General features: G+C 31.4%; 2 protein-coding genes across 3 annotated transcripts; both read left to right on the top strand.

Moving 5' to 3' along the window:
- The first annotated feature begins 6,528 nt into the window (after window positions 1-6,528).
- LOC137830169 (pto-interacting protein 1-like) lies at window positions 6,529-10,450 on the top strand. 2 transcript variants are annotated; one of them, XM_068637344.1, is made up of 9 exons: window positions 6,529-6,608; window positions 6,717-6,890; window positions 7,619-7,715; window positions 7,896-8,146; window positions 8,237-8,363; window positions 8,589-8,862; window positions 9,048-9,180; window positions 9,413-9,499; window positions 9,955-10,450. In XM_068637344.1, the coding sequence occupies exons 3-9, from the start codon at window positions 7,631-7,633 to the stop codon at window positions 10,081-10,083; spliced, it is 1,086 nt and encodes a 361-aa protein (XP_068493445.1). In that variant the 5' UTR covers window positions 6,529-6,608; window positions 6,717-6,890; window positions 7,619-7,630; the 3' UTR covers window positions 10,084-10,450. The 2 variants fall into 2 exon arrangements, with proteins under 2 accessions (XP_068493445.1, XP_068493444.1); XM_068637343.1 differs by lacking the exon at window positions 6,529-6,608 and having other exon boundaries at window positions 6,699-6,890.
- A 2,713-nt stretch (window positions 10,451-13,163) lies between these two features.
- Window positions 13,164-15,740, top strand: LOC137830168 (pectinesterase/pectinesterase inhibitor-like). Its single transcript, XM_068637342.1, has 2 exons — window positions 13,164-14,458; window positions 14,750-15,740. Exons 1-2 carry the CDS (start codon window positions 13,462-13,464, stop codon window positions 15,454-15,456), a joined length of 1,704 nt encoding a protein of 567 aa, XP_068493443.1. The 5' UTR covers window positions 13,164-13,461; the 3' UTR covers window positions 15,457-15,740.
- Window positions 15,741-16,107: the final 367 nt, after the last annotated feature.

Here is a 16,107-nt window from a genome sequence, read left to right as displayed (position 1 = left end):
CAAGTGAGAGATTTTCGCTTAAGCGAAAGATCCTCGCTCAATCTAGAATGTAACAGTAAAATTCACTTTGTTTCGGGCCCATTTTCACTTGAGCGAGAACTCTTGGGTCTATTTTTGCCCAAGCCAGAGGATTCTCGCTCAAGCGAAAATAATATTGGAATTGAACATGCTCTTCGTCTCATTTTCACTCAAGCGAAAAAAATTTCGCTCAAAAGAGACCAATTTTTGCTCAAGCTAAAAAAAACTTCTTTTGATTTTGTTTTTTTAATAATTGTGTAATTTTTTTTTAATTTTAATGAATGTTTATTTTTATATCTATAAGTTAAATATTTTATCTTTAATGGATGTATGATGTGTGAAATGATTGATGAATCAAGTGAAAGTGTGATCACTACATACGATTTTCAGGAAAGAAAATATTGTGTTAAGATTTTTAGGGGAGTGTATTTATTTGTGAGAACCATGTGAAAGAGATAATCCTCACTCTACTGATATATTGGAATCATATATATGAAGAATATCAAAGAAGGTTCATATGACTAAATTTGAGATTTTAAAGAACTTATTAGAGTAGATCATATGGATTTGCTCGTGTCATGTGACGATGAATTTCTTGAAGGGGAGATTATATTGTAATGAGAATATGATAATATGACATGAGTAGGTCTCTGAGTTCTATTTTAATACACTGGTCTTATGGAAGTAGAGTTGAATGTCTATGTGTTGGTGTGAGTAGATTTCTAACATGATTCATGTTAAACACTAGATATTTATGGATACTTGCCTTTTTAGTACATAAATTTGATGAAGTGTGATGATTGATGTGTTGTGATGTAAACTGAGATATATGAGGATATTCTTGAATAAACAACAGTTAAAGAATTGAATTGAAAGTTTTAAAAATACTAGTTTATCCATTTTTTTTGTTTATGGTTGTTTTTTTAAAAGCTATAATGATTGTGTTTTACACATGAGTAGAGGTTACAAGTAATGGATCTCAACATTGATAAGCTGAGGAGTTAGTAGAGAAAAAATTAAAAATCTTTTATCTTTTTGTGTATATAAATTTGAAAATCCTTATAAAAAGGGATAAAATTTTGTAATATAATATTGGGAGTATAAAACACTCTTTAGGGAAATATATTGGTGGTAGGAAAAAGTACACCACCTTTGCATTGCTTCAATTGAAATAAATTATAGGTTCTCGATATCTCTTTGTTGCTCAGGTGTTCTAACCAGTATGCTCCATTGCTTAAGCTTTTCTGAACGTGAAACGATCCTTCCCAATTTGGAGCTAACCTCCACACTAGATCTCCTTTTCGAAGGATCTCATCTTGACTTTGGTGTTGTATCCACGGGCAACCCTTTGCTTGGACGCTTCCTCTCATATCTTAGCTTTATCCTGGAGTTTTTGGACTAGGTCAAACTTCTTTTTGAGATACTTATATCTAAAAATAGTTTATACAATAAACTAAAACTAGAAAAATTTAGAGGAGAAAACATAACATAACTGGAATTAAAATTGCAATTGAAATAAACTAAAGTTAAAAGAAATTCAATGCATAAACTAAAATGTAAATGTACAAATTAAAAGGAATTGCAATAATTAGAAGAAAATTACATTCAAGAAATGTGAAATATCAAACAAAACCATAATCAAGTTATCTTCAACTTTGAATGCATGAAACCCAAATTTAAATTCTTTGCTTAATAAAGAAGACACAAAACCAATCAATTTGTATATTCAAAAAGAAAAAGAAAATCTTAATCAATAATTGAATTTAAAAATGAATCAATAAAAGAAAACAACTTGAAGAAAGTATCATCTAACATAGTTTGATATTTGTTATCACCTATTTCAAGAATTTAATCACCTTTCAAATATAAATTTGCATAAAAAATAAATAAAATAAGACAAAACCTAAGGGATTGAAGAATAATTGTGAACTAAGGAGGAGAGAAAATGAAAAACTCAAATATTTAAAATTGTAAACTACATGAACTGAAAAAGCAAAGAACTAAACTAATACTAAATTAGTTAAAATGTATCTGTAACAATTAATAATAAGATTACAATTTGTAAGTATAGTTTAGTGTACACTTTTTTTATCAGTTTTATTCTGTATATCTTTATATACATTAACTAACTCTTTAATTTTTTTATCCTAAAATACCGTCTATCAAAATTAAAAGTATTATTATTACATAATTATAATTATAATTTTTTTTTAAAAATAAAATATTTTATAACTATTTTTCATACATATCTGATTATAATTTTACTATTTATATTATAAAATGAATTTTAAGCCTAACTTAATTCCGTAAAAGCGACTAATGAGGTGAAATTTGCACCCACTTATATATATAATGAAATGTTCTAATCTCCAACCATTTATTTGGATGAAAATTTACAGATGTTCATATTATATAATTATAACATTATAAAAATTGTTAAAAAAAGTTATTTTATAAATTTTAGTAATATATGTTTAAATTAATTCTACTATAATGATTTTTTTTAATTGTCATGTGCATAAACGCAACTGTTTAGTATATATAAAAAGATCGACAATGTATAATTTTTAAATAACATTATGTTATAATATTATATTAAAAGCAGTTATTACAAATTTGGAAGAATAAAATAGTAATCCACACAATTAGTTTTAAGAGTAACAGCATTGGAAATAATGGATGGAACACATAAGAGACAGTAATATTTAGTACTAATTATTGATTTAGTAAGTAATACTTTAGTACTAATATGTTCAGCAGCTGTATTAAATTATAATTGAAAAGAAAAATATGTTTTGTTAACTAAAATATGAATCTCATATTGAGAGACAGAACAAATCACACAACTATTTGTAAACTGGTTCTTTTACAATGTCCAACTAACATACTTTTTCCATTTCCATTACATGGAAAAGTTAACATTTTCGATCTCTTGAGAGCCCACAAATCCAACCAAAACCGCGTAAATATTCTCCATTGTTCCTTTCAACCATTTTTTAATATTTTTTCTGCTGCATATTGGCAATAATAGGAGTGAAACAAATAAAATCAAACACATATTACCCATTAGTTGCTTAGCTTTTGCCATTAACTTAGTTTAGTCACAAAAATCCTGTAGTTTTACTCTAAATAAACCAGACCACACACCATAACTACAATCTGCCAAATAACACAGAGCAACCCAATTTGCTCCAACTACAAGACAACGTAATGCTGACACAGACACGAAAATTTGGAATTTTTGCTCCATCTTTTTAGCTTTGTCTCTTTAATTAAGATACCAATTCCGTGACGAATTCATCTCGCAACATGCATGACTCTGTTTTGGATCCCTTCCAGGTGACACTCTTTGTTTTATTCATTTTGTTTAACCAGTACTTTAACTGCAACAATATTATTGCTTCAACATGTCTAGCTCAATACCTTAATTTTTGATTCCTGAGATATTCATCACGTTGCAATGTTTCCTGACAACAGGTGACGGATTCGATTCCTTTCATCTTCCATCAGCGTAATTTGGTTGAAGAAACCAAAATCTTCCAGCAGAACATTTTCTGCATTATTAACCAATAATTGCTTTGCTTCAGCATGATTGATAGACACAATATCTAGTTATTGTTTGAAAATAATCGATAGTGTTTGTGAATCTATTTTAAATTTCTTACATGGTCTTATCTAGATTTCATTTTATTAAAACACACCATCACATTATTCGTTTCCATTGTTAATTGATTTACTAAACTTAATTGTCATTTATATGTGATATGTATAACTTGCCCAACCCTCCTAAACCTGGCCATTAGAGAATTGTGGAAATTTTAAAGTTAGACCAAACACTAATCCATCTATTTCCTTTTTGTCTAAGTCGATATTATATTTGTTTCCTTTTTTTTTTTAATTAGGGTAACTCATTGAAATATAATAAAAGCCACATTATCAAGACTACAATTGCTTCAGCTGCAACCAAGACTTGGTATAGTCTTCTACCTATGAATTATAATGGGACAAAATGGATAAGACAATGTTGTCTTCAAAATAATAATTTTTGTTTTATTCTATAACTGCCTTTCAATCTTAAATATTTGGCAAACAAATTTCAGTGATGGTTATCATGGTAAATTTTGATTGGAATAGTCCAGTCAAACTAATATTTTATGGGTAAATAAACATCATATTTTTTGACAGACTTTTTAATGAATATGTTGATTCAAATCTAAACCCAGAGTTAGGTATCCCTTCTAATTACCAGTGTTAGGGACGGGTAAGACTATGCAAGTATTGTGGTTAATGGAATCCGAGTGATAATTATAAATATCTTTGTTATTATGTATTATTAACAAATATCAATCAATTATGTCTTTAATCCATCAATGATTATCTTAATATCAATAATTTATTTGCCAATCAAAACTAATGATCTAATAATAAAGATGTATCCAATGAACCTTTCTAAATAACCAATGCTTGATGATTCCTTCATATACATATAAAATAAACATAATGTAGTTATTAGAAACAACTGAATAACGAAATGAATAGAGGTATTTGGGTTCAAAATCACTCATTATATAAATCTCTTATACCTCATGTTTATGTTAATTTTTATTTACTATTATGTTACACCTAAATGTTCTTTTATTAAATTTTTTCAGAATGGAATTAGAGCCTAATTATTTTTTAGTAGTTATGATCATATTTTAAGAAAAAACAAGCTCTTTCTTTTTTATATTTAATTTTTTTTTAACACAATATCTAGATTTTTTTTTTCATTTTAGGAGTCAAACTTGTTTCATTAATGTTTTAAAAAGAATAAATTTAAGTTATACATTTTTGTTTTTTTCTTTTTATATTCAAAATTATGTTAATATATTTAAATTGAAAATTTATTCAAAATACTAATCAAAACAAAACAAAAAATCCATAAAACTTTTATTTATTTATAATTAAAATAATTAAGTTTTGATCATCAAGATTATGAAAATTTATACAAGAAGAAGTTGAACTATCCTATGGTCAAGTTAATCATCTTGATTCCTTGAACTTTGTAAGCCTTCTTGTACTTTGCATATCAAGATTGAAAGGTGGTGAAACTGGGTTGGTGACTGTGCTAATCATCACGGTCACAACATAATCAAGATAGTAGGAATCACAAGTTCATTATAATTGCAAATATCTTTAATGTTATTATATATTGATAGAGAATTATTGAATTACCGTTTATAATCGAATATGATTTATGTATTAATAGATATCAATCAATAATTCTCTTAATATTATACAATAATTCTCTTGATATATCAGTCAATAAGTTCAACAATAAATAATAAAGAAGATGTATTCAAACCAGAATTATAAACAAATACATCTTTATGAATAATATAAGAAAATTAATTGGGTAAAAAAGATAAGAGTCATTTCCACATAGGAGAGAACAGTATCCTTACTGGACTAGGAATTTAAAGATTATTAGAACAAATCAAAAGTTGTGAATCATATTTTCTATTTGTCCACACTATTGTACAGGAGGGAGGAAATTGTCTACACTGCTTTCCAAAAGAAAGGAAATTGGTGACTTAACTATCATACAAAATAAAAGCGCGTCAGTGGGACACATAAAACTATAAAATTGTTTCTTTTTCCAGCAGGAGCTGTGCTTCTTTAGTTCTTTCATTGTGACTCTACCCACTCATTATTGACGAACTCAACGACTATTCACCATTCCACACTATTTCTGATTTTTCTGCTATGAATTGTCAATTAGTCTCGGCTAATATCTTTCTTAATATGGCCAAAGTCATGAATTAGACCATGTCTCAGCTGATTTTGTTTCCCAACTTAAATTCTTTTACTCAATTAAGAATAAGAAATCGTAAATACATTAAGATATATCTCCACAAATAAATTAATCAGACAAACACATATTATATTCATAAACCAATCCAATGCTATTGTTTGTCAAAAGCGATTTTGAACACATTAAACACGCGTTAGCAGTCACTATGACAAATAATTACTAACTTATAACATTGAAAAGATTATGTACCAAACTTACTTTCTAAAATATTATAACCTTAAAAATTCCCGGTGAGAGCACAAGATCTTTTTAATAATTATAATGATTTAATTATGAAATTTTGATGTATTTATGAAGTTTTAATGGTTTAATTAATTTACATTATGTTTAAATAAATTTTCTCATAACTATTTCTTCTAGAGAAAACAACTTACTTTTCAACTATGAAAATGATTGAAGAACTTGTCTAAACATAATTACATTGAGAGGGTCTTTATATATATAACCAATGCATTTTTTTAAAATATACATATAGATGAAAATGGTTCAAGAAAAATTTGTTCGTGATAAAAAAGGAAAATATTATTATTTGCTGTATTATATATTTATTTAAGTAAATAAAAAAGTAACTTATAAAGATATTTTGAAATTAAAAAAAATTCAATGTGTTTTGTTCTTAATGTTGACTGAAACACGGTGAGGGCGAGACTTAGTGGTATGTGTAATGTTTATACCTCGGAAGTCAAGTCTGGGTAGCAGGGTCGGTGCAGAAGACGTAAAAGAGGCTGAATTAATGGTATTTAAATACTTGATGAATCATGATACTTAGTTGTATTTTAGAGAATATATAATAAAAACAAATAAACCCTGTAACTAATAATAAACTTGTAACTCTGTAACGCAGCACAACAACCATAATTCCAATTCAAAGCGAGTCAAGAACTTCTTCCACTCTTTTATCCTACGCACTGCTCCCTGCTTATCCTGCGCCTCCTTTGCGAGATCCTCCCCTTGCACCGTCACTCTCCGCGCCTCTACACTCTTAATTCCGCTATTTTGTCATCTTATTTCGTTTCAGGTATTCATCGATCTATCACACTATTCAATGTCACTTCGTGAAGACAATTTCTCCGTCTTATTTTCAAATTTGCGATCGGTTATCCTTTTCTGGATGAACGTTTTTTTTTAATATTTCTGGCAAAATTTGATTTCGGCAGTTTTAACTTGTTCTGCGTTTCACTGATCTGTGACTGATAGCATGGGCTTTAGTTGCACTTTGCTCTGATTGGCGGAAACTGTTTCGATCCGTTTCCGCTTAGCTTCTGTATCGATTGAGATTTTGCTAACAAAAACGTTGAGCTTATCATAGTGGACTGGACGCAAACGCTGATTTCACCTCTTTGAAGTTTTTACACATCATTTGTTGTTGAAGGATGATGAAATTGTGCGAATAATTTCGTATATAATATTTCAGTTTTCTATTTGATGGTATTTGTTAGAGTTAGACAATGTTATATTGCGCTTTTTAATTGATATGAATGAAATGAGTGAAAGCATTGCGTGTATTCAAATTTCCATATCATGCAAATGAAATGAAGCTATGCTGAAATACTTCAAAATAGAAATCATTGTAAATGGACAGACACTACACCTAACAGCACTATTTCCTTCCTTCTTTCCTTTCGAATTGATGAAAATTGCAATTGTCACCGGGATGTGGACATCTTTATCGATGCATTTTTTTAAATACAAGATTAAAAATTAACTGTTATTTAGTGTGATTTAATGGGCTAATAAATATTTCAGTGAGAAAGAATCATGAGTTGTTTCAGCTGTTGTGAGGAGGATGAACTCCAGAAGTCTGCTGAAAGTGGAGGACCCTATGTAGTAAAAAACCCAGCAGGTAATTTGGCTCATACAATGCTAGAGCAATTCATCAGGGATGATATATGTTTAGTTTGCTATTCTAAGCATTCTGGCATCTTCGAGTGATTTTAGGGTTTAGGGTTTAATTTGTTTGATGTTGTTATTTTACATGAAAATTGAATTTGACAAAGTTATTGTGATAAATTCTATTATGCAGGAAATGATGGAAATTATCATGCTTCTGAAACTGCAAAGCAGGGCACTCAGCCGGTTAAAGCTCAGCCCATTGAAGTTCCAAATATACCAGCAGATGAACTAAAAGATGTTACAGATAACTTTGGTCAAGATGCTCTGATTGGAGAGGGGTCATATGGAAGAGTATATTATGGTGTTCTTAAAAGTGAGCAGGCTGCCGCAATCAAGAAGTTGGATGCCAGTAAACAGCCTGATGAGGAATTTTTAGCCCAGGTATGTATATGGCATTCTTGGTTTAATACATTTTTGTCAGGTCATTAAGTTGCTCAATTTCCATTAACCCTCTTATTTTTAAACTTTTAGGTTTCAATGGTATCAAGGCTGAAGCATGAAAATTTTGTTCGGTTGCTTGGGTACTGCATTGATGGAAGCTCCCGTATTCTTGCTTATGAGTTTGCATCTAATGGATCTCTTCATGATATTTTACATGGTAAATAGTTTTTCTTTGTTCAAATTAGAAAAATACTAACATCGATAAATGGCTAAGTTGAAATTTTTTCTGTTAGAAGAACTGAGGAGAGGAGACCATGGCTTTTGACATTGTTTTATTTTCTTTTTGTTGCCTTCACTGGCAGTATTACAACTTGAGAGATTTTAGTCAAGTCTGTATCTTTATTATATATAAATGTTCTCACAATTGTCATTGTTCATGCAGGCAGAAAAGGTGTTAAAGGTGCACAGCCTGGTCCAGTTTTGTCATGGGCACAAAGAGTAAAGATTGCTGTAGGGGCTGCAAGAGGACTTGAATACTTGCACGAGAAGGCTGATCCCCACATTATCCACCGGGACATCAAGTCAAGCAATGTGTTAATCTTTGATGATGATGTTGCTAAAATTGCAGATTTTGATTTATCAAATCAAGCTCCGGACATGGCTGCGCGTCTTCATTCTACTCGTGTCCTTGGAACCTTTGGTTATCATGCACCAGAGTAAGACATGATTACAAACTAATCAATTTCCTTTCTGTCACTAGACAGACGTTAACAATTCCTATAAATTTTGTCTCTTTATCATAGTATCAATCAATGTTTAGAAACAAATTTTTATTATATCTGGCACCTTGGCCTCTCTGACAGACTGCTGAATTACTATCTGTATAATATTGTGGATGCAGATATGCAATGACTGGACAATTGAATGCAAAGAGCGATGTATACAGTTTTGGCGTTGTCCTTCTGGAACTTCTGACTGGAAGGAAACCTGTTGATCATACACTGCCACGTGGACAGCAAAGTCTGGTTACTTGGGTACTAATTTAATCTATATCTTATCTTTATCCCTCCTCAAATACACTCCAATCAAAAGGAGGAGAAAATAAACCTTTGTTACTAGGGTACTAATTTAATCTATATCTTATCTTTACCCCTCCTCTAATACAATCCAAAAAGGAGAAAATAAACCTTTTTATTGCTGTCTATTGTTGACTCTAAAATCCTAGCTACTGACACTGATGACAGCAATGGATATATGTTGTTTCAGGCTACACCAAAACTCAGTGAGGATAAAGTCAGGCAGTGTGTTGATACAAGACTAGGAGGAGAATACCCACCCAAAGCTGTTGCTAAGGTGCTTACTGTCATTTAGTATACTTTTCTTCACAATTTACTTTTTTTTTCATTTCCTTGCTAATGTCGTATTGATGTCCTTGAAAATATTCTATTGCTTATATATTATGAAATTGTATGCATATGAACTGGAAAACTATGTAAAGCAGCTCACTAGAGGTAGCATCTGAATTCTATATTTTGTTTAGGTAGTAAATACTAAATATGCAGAAGACCAAACTTTGAATCTAAAATGTTCTATCATTGGAGGCAGTAATTTTGTGTTGTTTATAATCTCAATTTTAATACTAGTTAAAGGAACCTTGCACAGAGGAAAATATACAAATATAAAATGTAGGAACCTTGCACAATATTCTTTCCCTGAGAATTTTCATAGGAACTACAGAAATCCTGGACAACTGTCCTTCACGATAAAAGATCAATTTAAGAACAATATTCATACTTGGTTAATTACAGATGGCTGCTGTTGCTGCACTTTGTGTGCAATATGAAGCTGATTTCAGACCAAACATGAGCATTGTAGTCAAAGCTCTTCAACCTTTGCTGGCTGCACGACCTGGACCTGCCGGTGAAACACCAAATTAGTTCTCTGTTTCTCTGTCTCTATATTTGTGAGTATGTGCACAAGTTTGCATGCAAAATATAAAAGTGCTTCAGAAGATGGTGGTAAATTGCTCCAACATGACTTTATATTCAATTGTTTACACTGCATTCATTTTGTTCATAATCCATGAGGGTCTTTGCTTATATTCATTTTAATGTATTTGTTTTATAAGTTAAAAAATATATATTTGTTCTCTTTTTTTTTCCTTTCTATCCTTAACTTTTGGATGATTGCCATCTTTACGATAAAGAATTGGGAAAAGTACAAAACAAAATTGAGTATACTCAAAGCTAAGTGCAAGTCAATGGACTGCTGGAAACGGATATCATTAAAGAGCCCTTATTGTTCGATTGATTCTTTTAATCTTTTATTAAGATGTTTGTTAAATTGAGAGTTGTATAAATTACTCAGAATATCAATTTCAGAAGTTAGGAAAAAAAGGAAAATATTGTTTCACTGCTCCATTTTGTGGTGGTTGTTTCATTTGTGATTTAGTTTTTAGTCACATATATTGTTTTTTGCTCGAATGATATTGTGTTAAAAAAAATATTTGCAATGCAAAGTATTTTAGGATCATCCAAGTCTTCTTCTCTGAGTGGATCTGTCTTTAAATTGAGGTGTGATTTAATATAAGTGCATGGTTATGTTAACATAGTTTGCGATGTAATTTGCATATTTAAAGTAATTTTTTTTTAATACAAGTTTTTCATGATGGCTTTAATAATGTCACACATAAAAATAATGATTTGATTACCTATGATTAATCGTGTGTAATTAAGGTATTTTTTTGCACGGGTTGTACAGTTAGGACGGTATTTTTTTGCACGGGTTGTACAGTTAGGACACTATCGTTCTCCTCTGTTATGTTTGGTGATTTGATCATAATCAATTTCAATAGCAAATAATAATCAGGCAGGATGATGAGAGGTTTTGATGAAAATAGTTTCAAGGTAGAAACACTAAATAAACTTCGATCGAGAAGCTTCAGAAACAGAAACAAAATGAAATTTCTTCTGGTATTATCTCAGTATCAGGTTCTTCGTTTATAAGAAAAGATTCATTGAGTATAAGGCGTTCGGTATGTATGGAAATAATCGACTTTAGAAAATCATTTGATTTACAACTCAGTTTTTAACAAGGATTTGTTTAAAATGAAACTAGTATCAATCTTACGATACAAAGTAACAAGTGCTTAAAGATTACTTACACGAAATAGAAGTAAATAAGGAACATTTTTGAGAAACACAAAAACTAAAAAATTTAAGTTATCAAGACAAAAAAAGGCATGAAGTTACACACACCAACCAATGCATAGTGGATTTTGTTTTGGAATCTACTTTTTTATTTATTGAGAAGGGTGTGATTAAAAAAAACACTATAATGGTCAAGTTAGCGAAGAATAAGTGGAACTAATAGATGTGCGATTAATAAATAATTTATCTAAAATCATCAACCATTTATAGAATTTTGACAAATCTTTTAAATAGAGGAGCCTAGGTCAATCTAATTTATTCATTTCAATGTCTAATTAGTGTCCAAATTCGTGATTATGCATGTAATCTTCTTTATATAGCTAATACAAAGTGATGTTGTTTTAGGTGACTGAAACCATCTTGATATCAGACAATACATTAGCCTCCTAATCTCGAGATGGTTGTTGAGAGCTTATGAATGATGATATGAATCTGTTATTTCTTATTGTCATTTCCTTCACATCGGAACATTCATCGCTTTTTAAGAATTTGAAGATGATTTACTACAAGAAAATCATTAAACAAAAATCAATTTTAGAGACTAAAAATAATTAGTTACTATAATGACTAAGTTAGATACTATTGTATAAATTAAAAAATTATTGGTATATAAAATAGTTTTTATTCTTAATAAAATTTACAAACTAGTTTCTAAATTGATATCTAATTTTTAAAACCTTGATAGCTAATTAGATATCAATTCAGAAACCATTTAACAATACTAGAAACTAATTTAGAAACTATTTTTTTTTTAGTTTCTAAAATTGTCTTTAATTTAGTTAGTATAACATCTAATTATTTTTTGTCTCTATAATTGGTTTCTATTTCATGATTTTCTTGTAGTGATTTTAGAAACTAAAAATACTTTTGGTTTCTAAATTAGTTTCTATTATTGTTAAATGGTTTCTAAATTGGTATCTAATTAGCTACAAAAGTTTTTCTACCAAATTTAGAATCTAAATAATTAGATACCAATTTAGAAACTATTTAACAATAATATAAACTAATTTAAAAATAAAATAAAAATTTAGTCTCTAAAATGGTCTCTAATTTAGTTACTATAAAAACTAATTATTTTTAGTTTATAAAATTAATTTTTATTTTATTTTATGATTTTCTTTGTAGTGTTGAGAAATTATGCCATTTATAATGAAATCAATTCAGATTATTTACGACATTCAACCAAATATGATAGAAATCAATGTCTTATCATTTAATACTTACCTTTGCATATAAAATTAAAAAGGAAAATTGAACAGAAAGTTCTTGTGTTGATGCAATTAATTTGCCTAGAGGTGGTTTGTTTTTTAAAGTGCCCATAAATGAATATGATTATTAGATTTAAATTTTATGTAGTCTTTTAAAAAATTTACGTGATTAATCTGCAAAAGCATGTGTTTAACCCTAAATTTTAATAAAATATTTTTATATAATCAGAAGATATTTGATGCCTTTGAAATCCAATTAATATTAAGTAATTAGTGTTTTAAGTCCATACACTCACGTGTATAATTAAGACTGAAATGGTGTCTTAATGCACAAAGCCTTATAATCTGAATTAATGGTAACGAGTCCTTCAAGTTCATCACCAATAATCCTGCGGTTCTGCAAAACCAAAGGACTGCTTCAAAATATCCATGGACCAAAAAATCCAGGCTTAAACTATTCATGGCCATCACAATGCACGCAAACATTATCTACCATCAACTCAACCCAGAATCTTAGTCAGAAAATAACACCCTCACGTATTTTAGGAAGATGATTTTCACCGTAGTAATAAGCCGTTGTCGAAGAAATTACAGTGCCCTAATTAATCCCTCCTAAAATTCTGAAAAACAACGTCAATTCTGAACACTCGTTCATGTTAAGGCTCCGCTTCTGATCTATTCCAAGATAGAAACTTAGAAAAGTTAAAGTACATATATAAACCCCTTGAATCATTTGGTGATTCATTAAGAAAAATAGTATCAATAAATCATATATATCATCCTCCCAGAAGAAGAAACAAATAAGGGGAGGAAATCATATATTGCATATCTTGCCTACGTTGCTTTGTCGTCATTAATTGGTAAGAGAAAAAAAATCTGATAGAAAAGAAAAACAAAAATGAACTCAAAAGTAGTTATCTCTGGTGTTTCCCTCATCCTCGTGGTGGGTGTTGCCATCGGTGTTGTGGTTGTGGTTAACAAAAAGGACTCAGATCCTCAAATAGCTGCTCAACAAAAGAGAATGAAGGTAATGTGCGAAGGCACCGAAGACCCTCAGCTTTGTCACGAAACTCTCAGCACTGTGAAAGGTAACACCTCAGACCCAAAGGTTTACATAGCAGCAGGAGTGGAAGCAACGATGAAAAGTGTGATCCAAGCTTTGAACATGAGTGACAAGCTGAAAGTGGAGCATGGAGACAAAGACCCTGGCATAAAAATGGCCCTGGATGATTGCAAAGACTTGATCCAATACGCGTTGGACAGCATCGAGTCCTCGGTTAACTTGGTTAACAGCCAGAACATTCAAGCCATGTACGACCAATCCCCAGACTTCAGAAACTGGTTGAGTGCTATAATCTCGTACCAGGAGTCATGCACGGATGGGTTGAACAACGAGACAAACGGTGAGAAAGAAATTAAGGAAAAATTGAACACAGGTAGTTTGGACGAAATGGGGAAGCTCACGGGCATAGTCCTTGACATTGTGACAAACCTGTCCACAGTCCTTGAGAGTTTTGACTTGAAGTTGAATCTGAACCCTTCTTCTCGGCGTCTTCTTCAGGTGGATAGTGAAGGATTACCTACGTGGTTCTCTGGTGCAGATCGGAAGCTCCTTGCTCAAGTGCAAAAAGGGGCAGCAGCCGCACCAAACGCAGTGGTTGCCAAGGATGGTAGTGGTAAATTCAAAAGCATTAAGGAAGCTATTGACGCCTACCCTGCAAATCTCCAAGGCAGATATGTGATTTACGTTAAGACTGGGGTCTATGACGAGTCCATCTTAATTCCTAAGAAGTCAGCCAATATTCTCATTTATGGTGATGGCCCTGGTAAGACCGTTGTCACTGGTCGCAAGAACTTTGTAGATGGCGTCAAGACAATGCAAACTGCTACCTTCGGTATGAATTTATCTCATTTCATTTCCCAGCTTTTTCTTACTACATCGATCCCTTATTACAACTCTTCTTCTCCTAAAGAAAATTAGTATAAAATTGTTGCTTTAAATCAAATATGAAAAATACTATTCTCTTAAAAGTTGCTCCTATTAGGTATACTTTTACAGGTAAGAAGACTTAATAATTATGTTTTTTACACTCTTTTGGATAATCCTTTTTAGCCCTTCTCTCTCTCAAAAAATCTATTTATGCTCAACGTGCATTAGCTGATTCTGCATGAATGCATATACACAGCCAACACTGCACCAGGATTCATCGCCAAGTCAATGACATTCGAGAACACCGCTGGTGCCGCCAAGCACCAGGCAGTGGCATTCAGAAACCAGGGAGACATGTCAGCAATCTTTGACTGCGCATTTCACGGTTACCAAGACACACTGTACGTTCACGCGAACCGTCAATTCTACCGCAACTGCGAAATCTCTGGAACAATCGACTTCATCTTCGGAGCATCTGCTACTGTGATCCAGAACTCCAAAATCATCGGAAGGTTGCCAATGGCTAACCAGTTCAACACAGTGACCGCTGACGGAACGAAGCTGAAGAACATGGCTACAGGGATCGTGCTCCAGAACTGCGAGATAGTGCCAGAGCAGGCTCTTTTCCCTTCTAGGCTTAAAACTAAATCGTACTTGGGGAGGCCATGGAAGCAATTTGCAAGAACTATTGTCATGGAATCTACCATAGGTGACTTTATTACAGCAGAAGGGTGGAATGTTTGGGATGGGAACTTGTATCTTGACACCTTGTACTATGCTGAGTACGCTAACACTGGAGCTGGTTCCAACATTCAAGGTAGGGTAAAGTGGAAGGGCTACCGTGGAAATATTAATAAGAACGAGGCCACACAATTCACTCCTGGCCAATTCCTCAGAGGTGGAACTGATGATTGGTTGAAGGCTTCTGGTGTTCCTTACGCCGTTGGATTCATGAAAGCTTGAATTGAATGTTAGTTCTAATGGAAGGGTAATACTTCTGGCTAATCTTGGGAAGAAGTTTTTGCTTGTGTAATTTTATGTGCAACTTAATCAGAAATAATTAGCTTCGTTTTCAGACAGTTGCTTCGCTTCTGCTTCTGCTTCCAAGTTTGGGTGGAGTCATATCTTGTACATGTGATTTTCAAACATAAGAAAACTGTACAGATAATCTTTTAAATTTTTACTTTGTAAGTGTCTTATAGGTGTATTACAACTTAATGATATATGCAACCCATATATTAAAAATATCTTAGCACTTATTCCTCTCTCTTTCTCTTTCTCTTTCTCTTTCTCTTTCTCTTTCTTTTCATTACATTATATGATTTATTTTATTTTTATTGTTATTGAGAGATGTCAAATAGCAAAAGCTTTGTCCTGCAACATCATTATTCTCTCATCTAATGTTCCAAGTTGAAAAAAATATATTTTAGAAACAATTCTTAAAAATTAGTAGTGAACGTATTTTGTTTTTTTTTTTAATAATGAGGAAAGGAAGAAGCTTGAAGAGAGTAATTCCTTATACAAAATTGGCAGCAAAAAAGCATGATCGATTATCGAACATGAGAAGGTATTGTATAAATTTGCGTAAGGTTGGTTTCTAATTGGCGCTTACAG

This window comes from Phaseolus vulgaris, chromosome 7, assembly GCF_000499845.2.
Source record: "Phaseolus vulgaris cultivar G19833 chromosome 7, P. vulgaris v2.0, whole genome shotgun sequence".
Taxonomy (NCBI): domain Eukaryota; kingdom Viridiplantae; phylum Streptophyta; class Magnoliopsida; order Fabales; family Fabaceae; genus Phaseolus; species Phaseolus vulgaris.
Note: the sequence above shows the minus strand (reverse complement) of the source record. Positions and strands in the feature narration are given on the sequence as shown.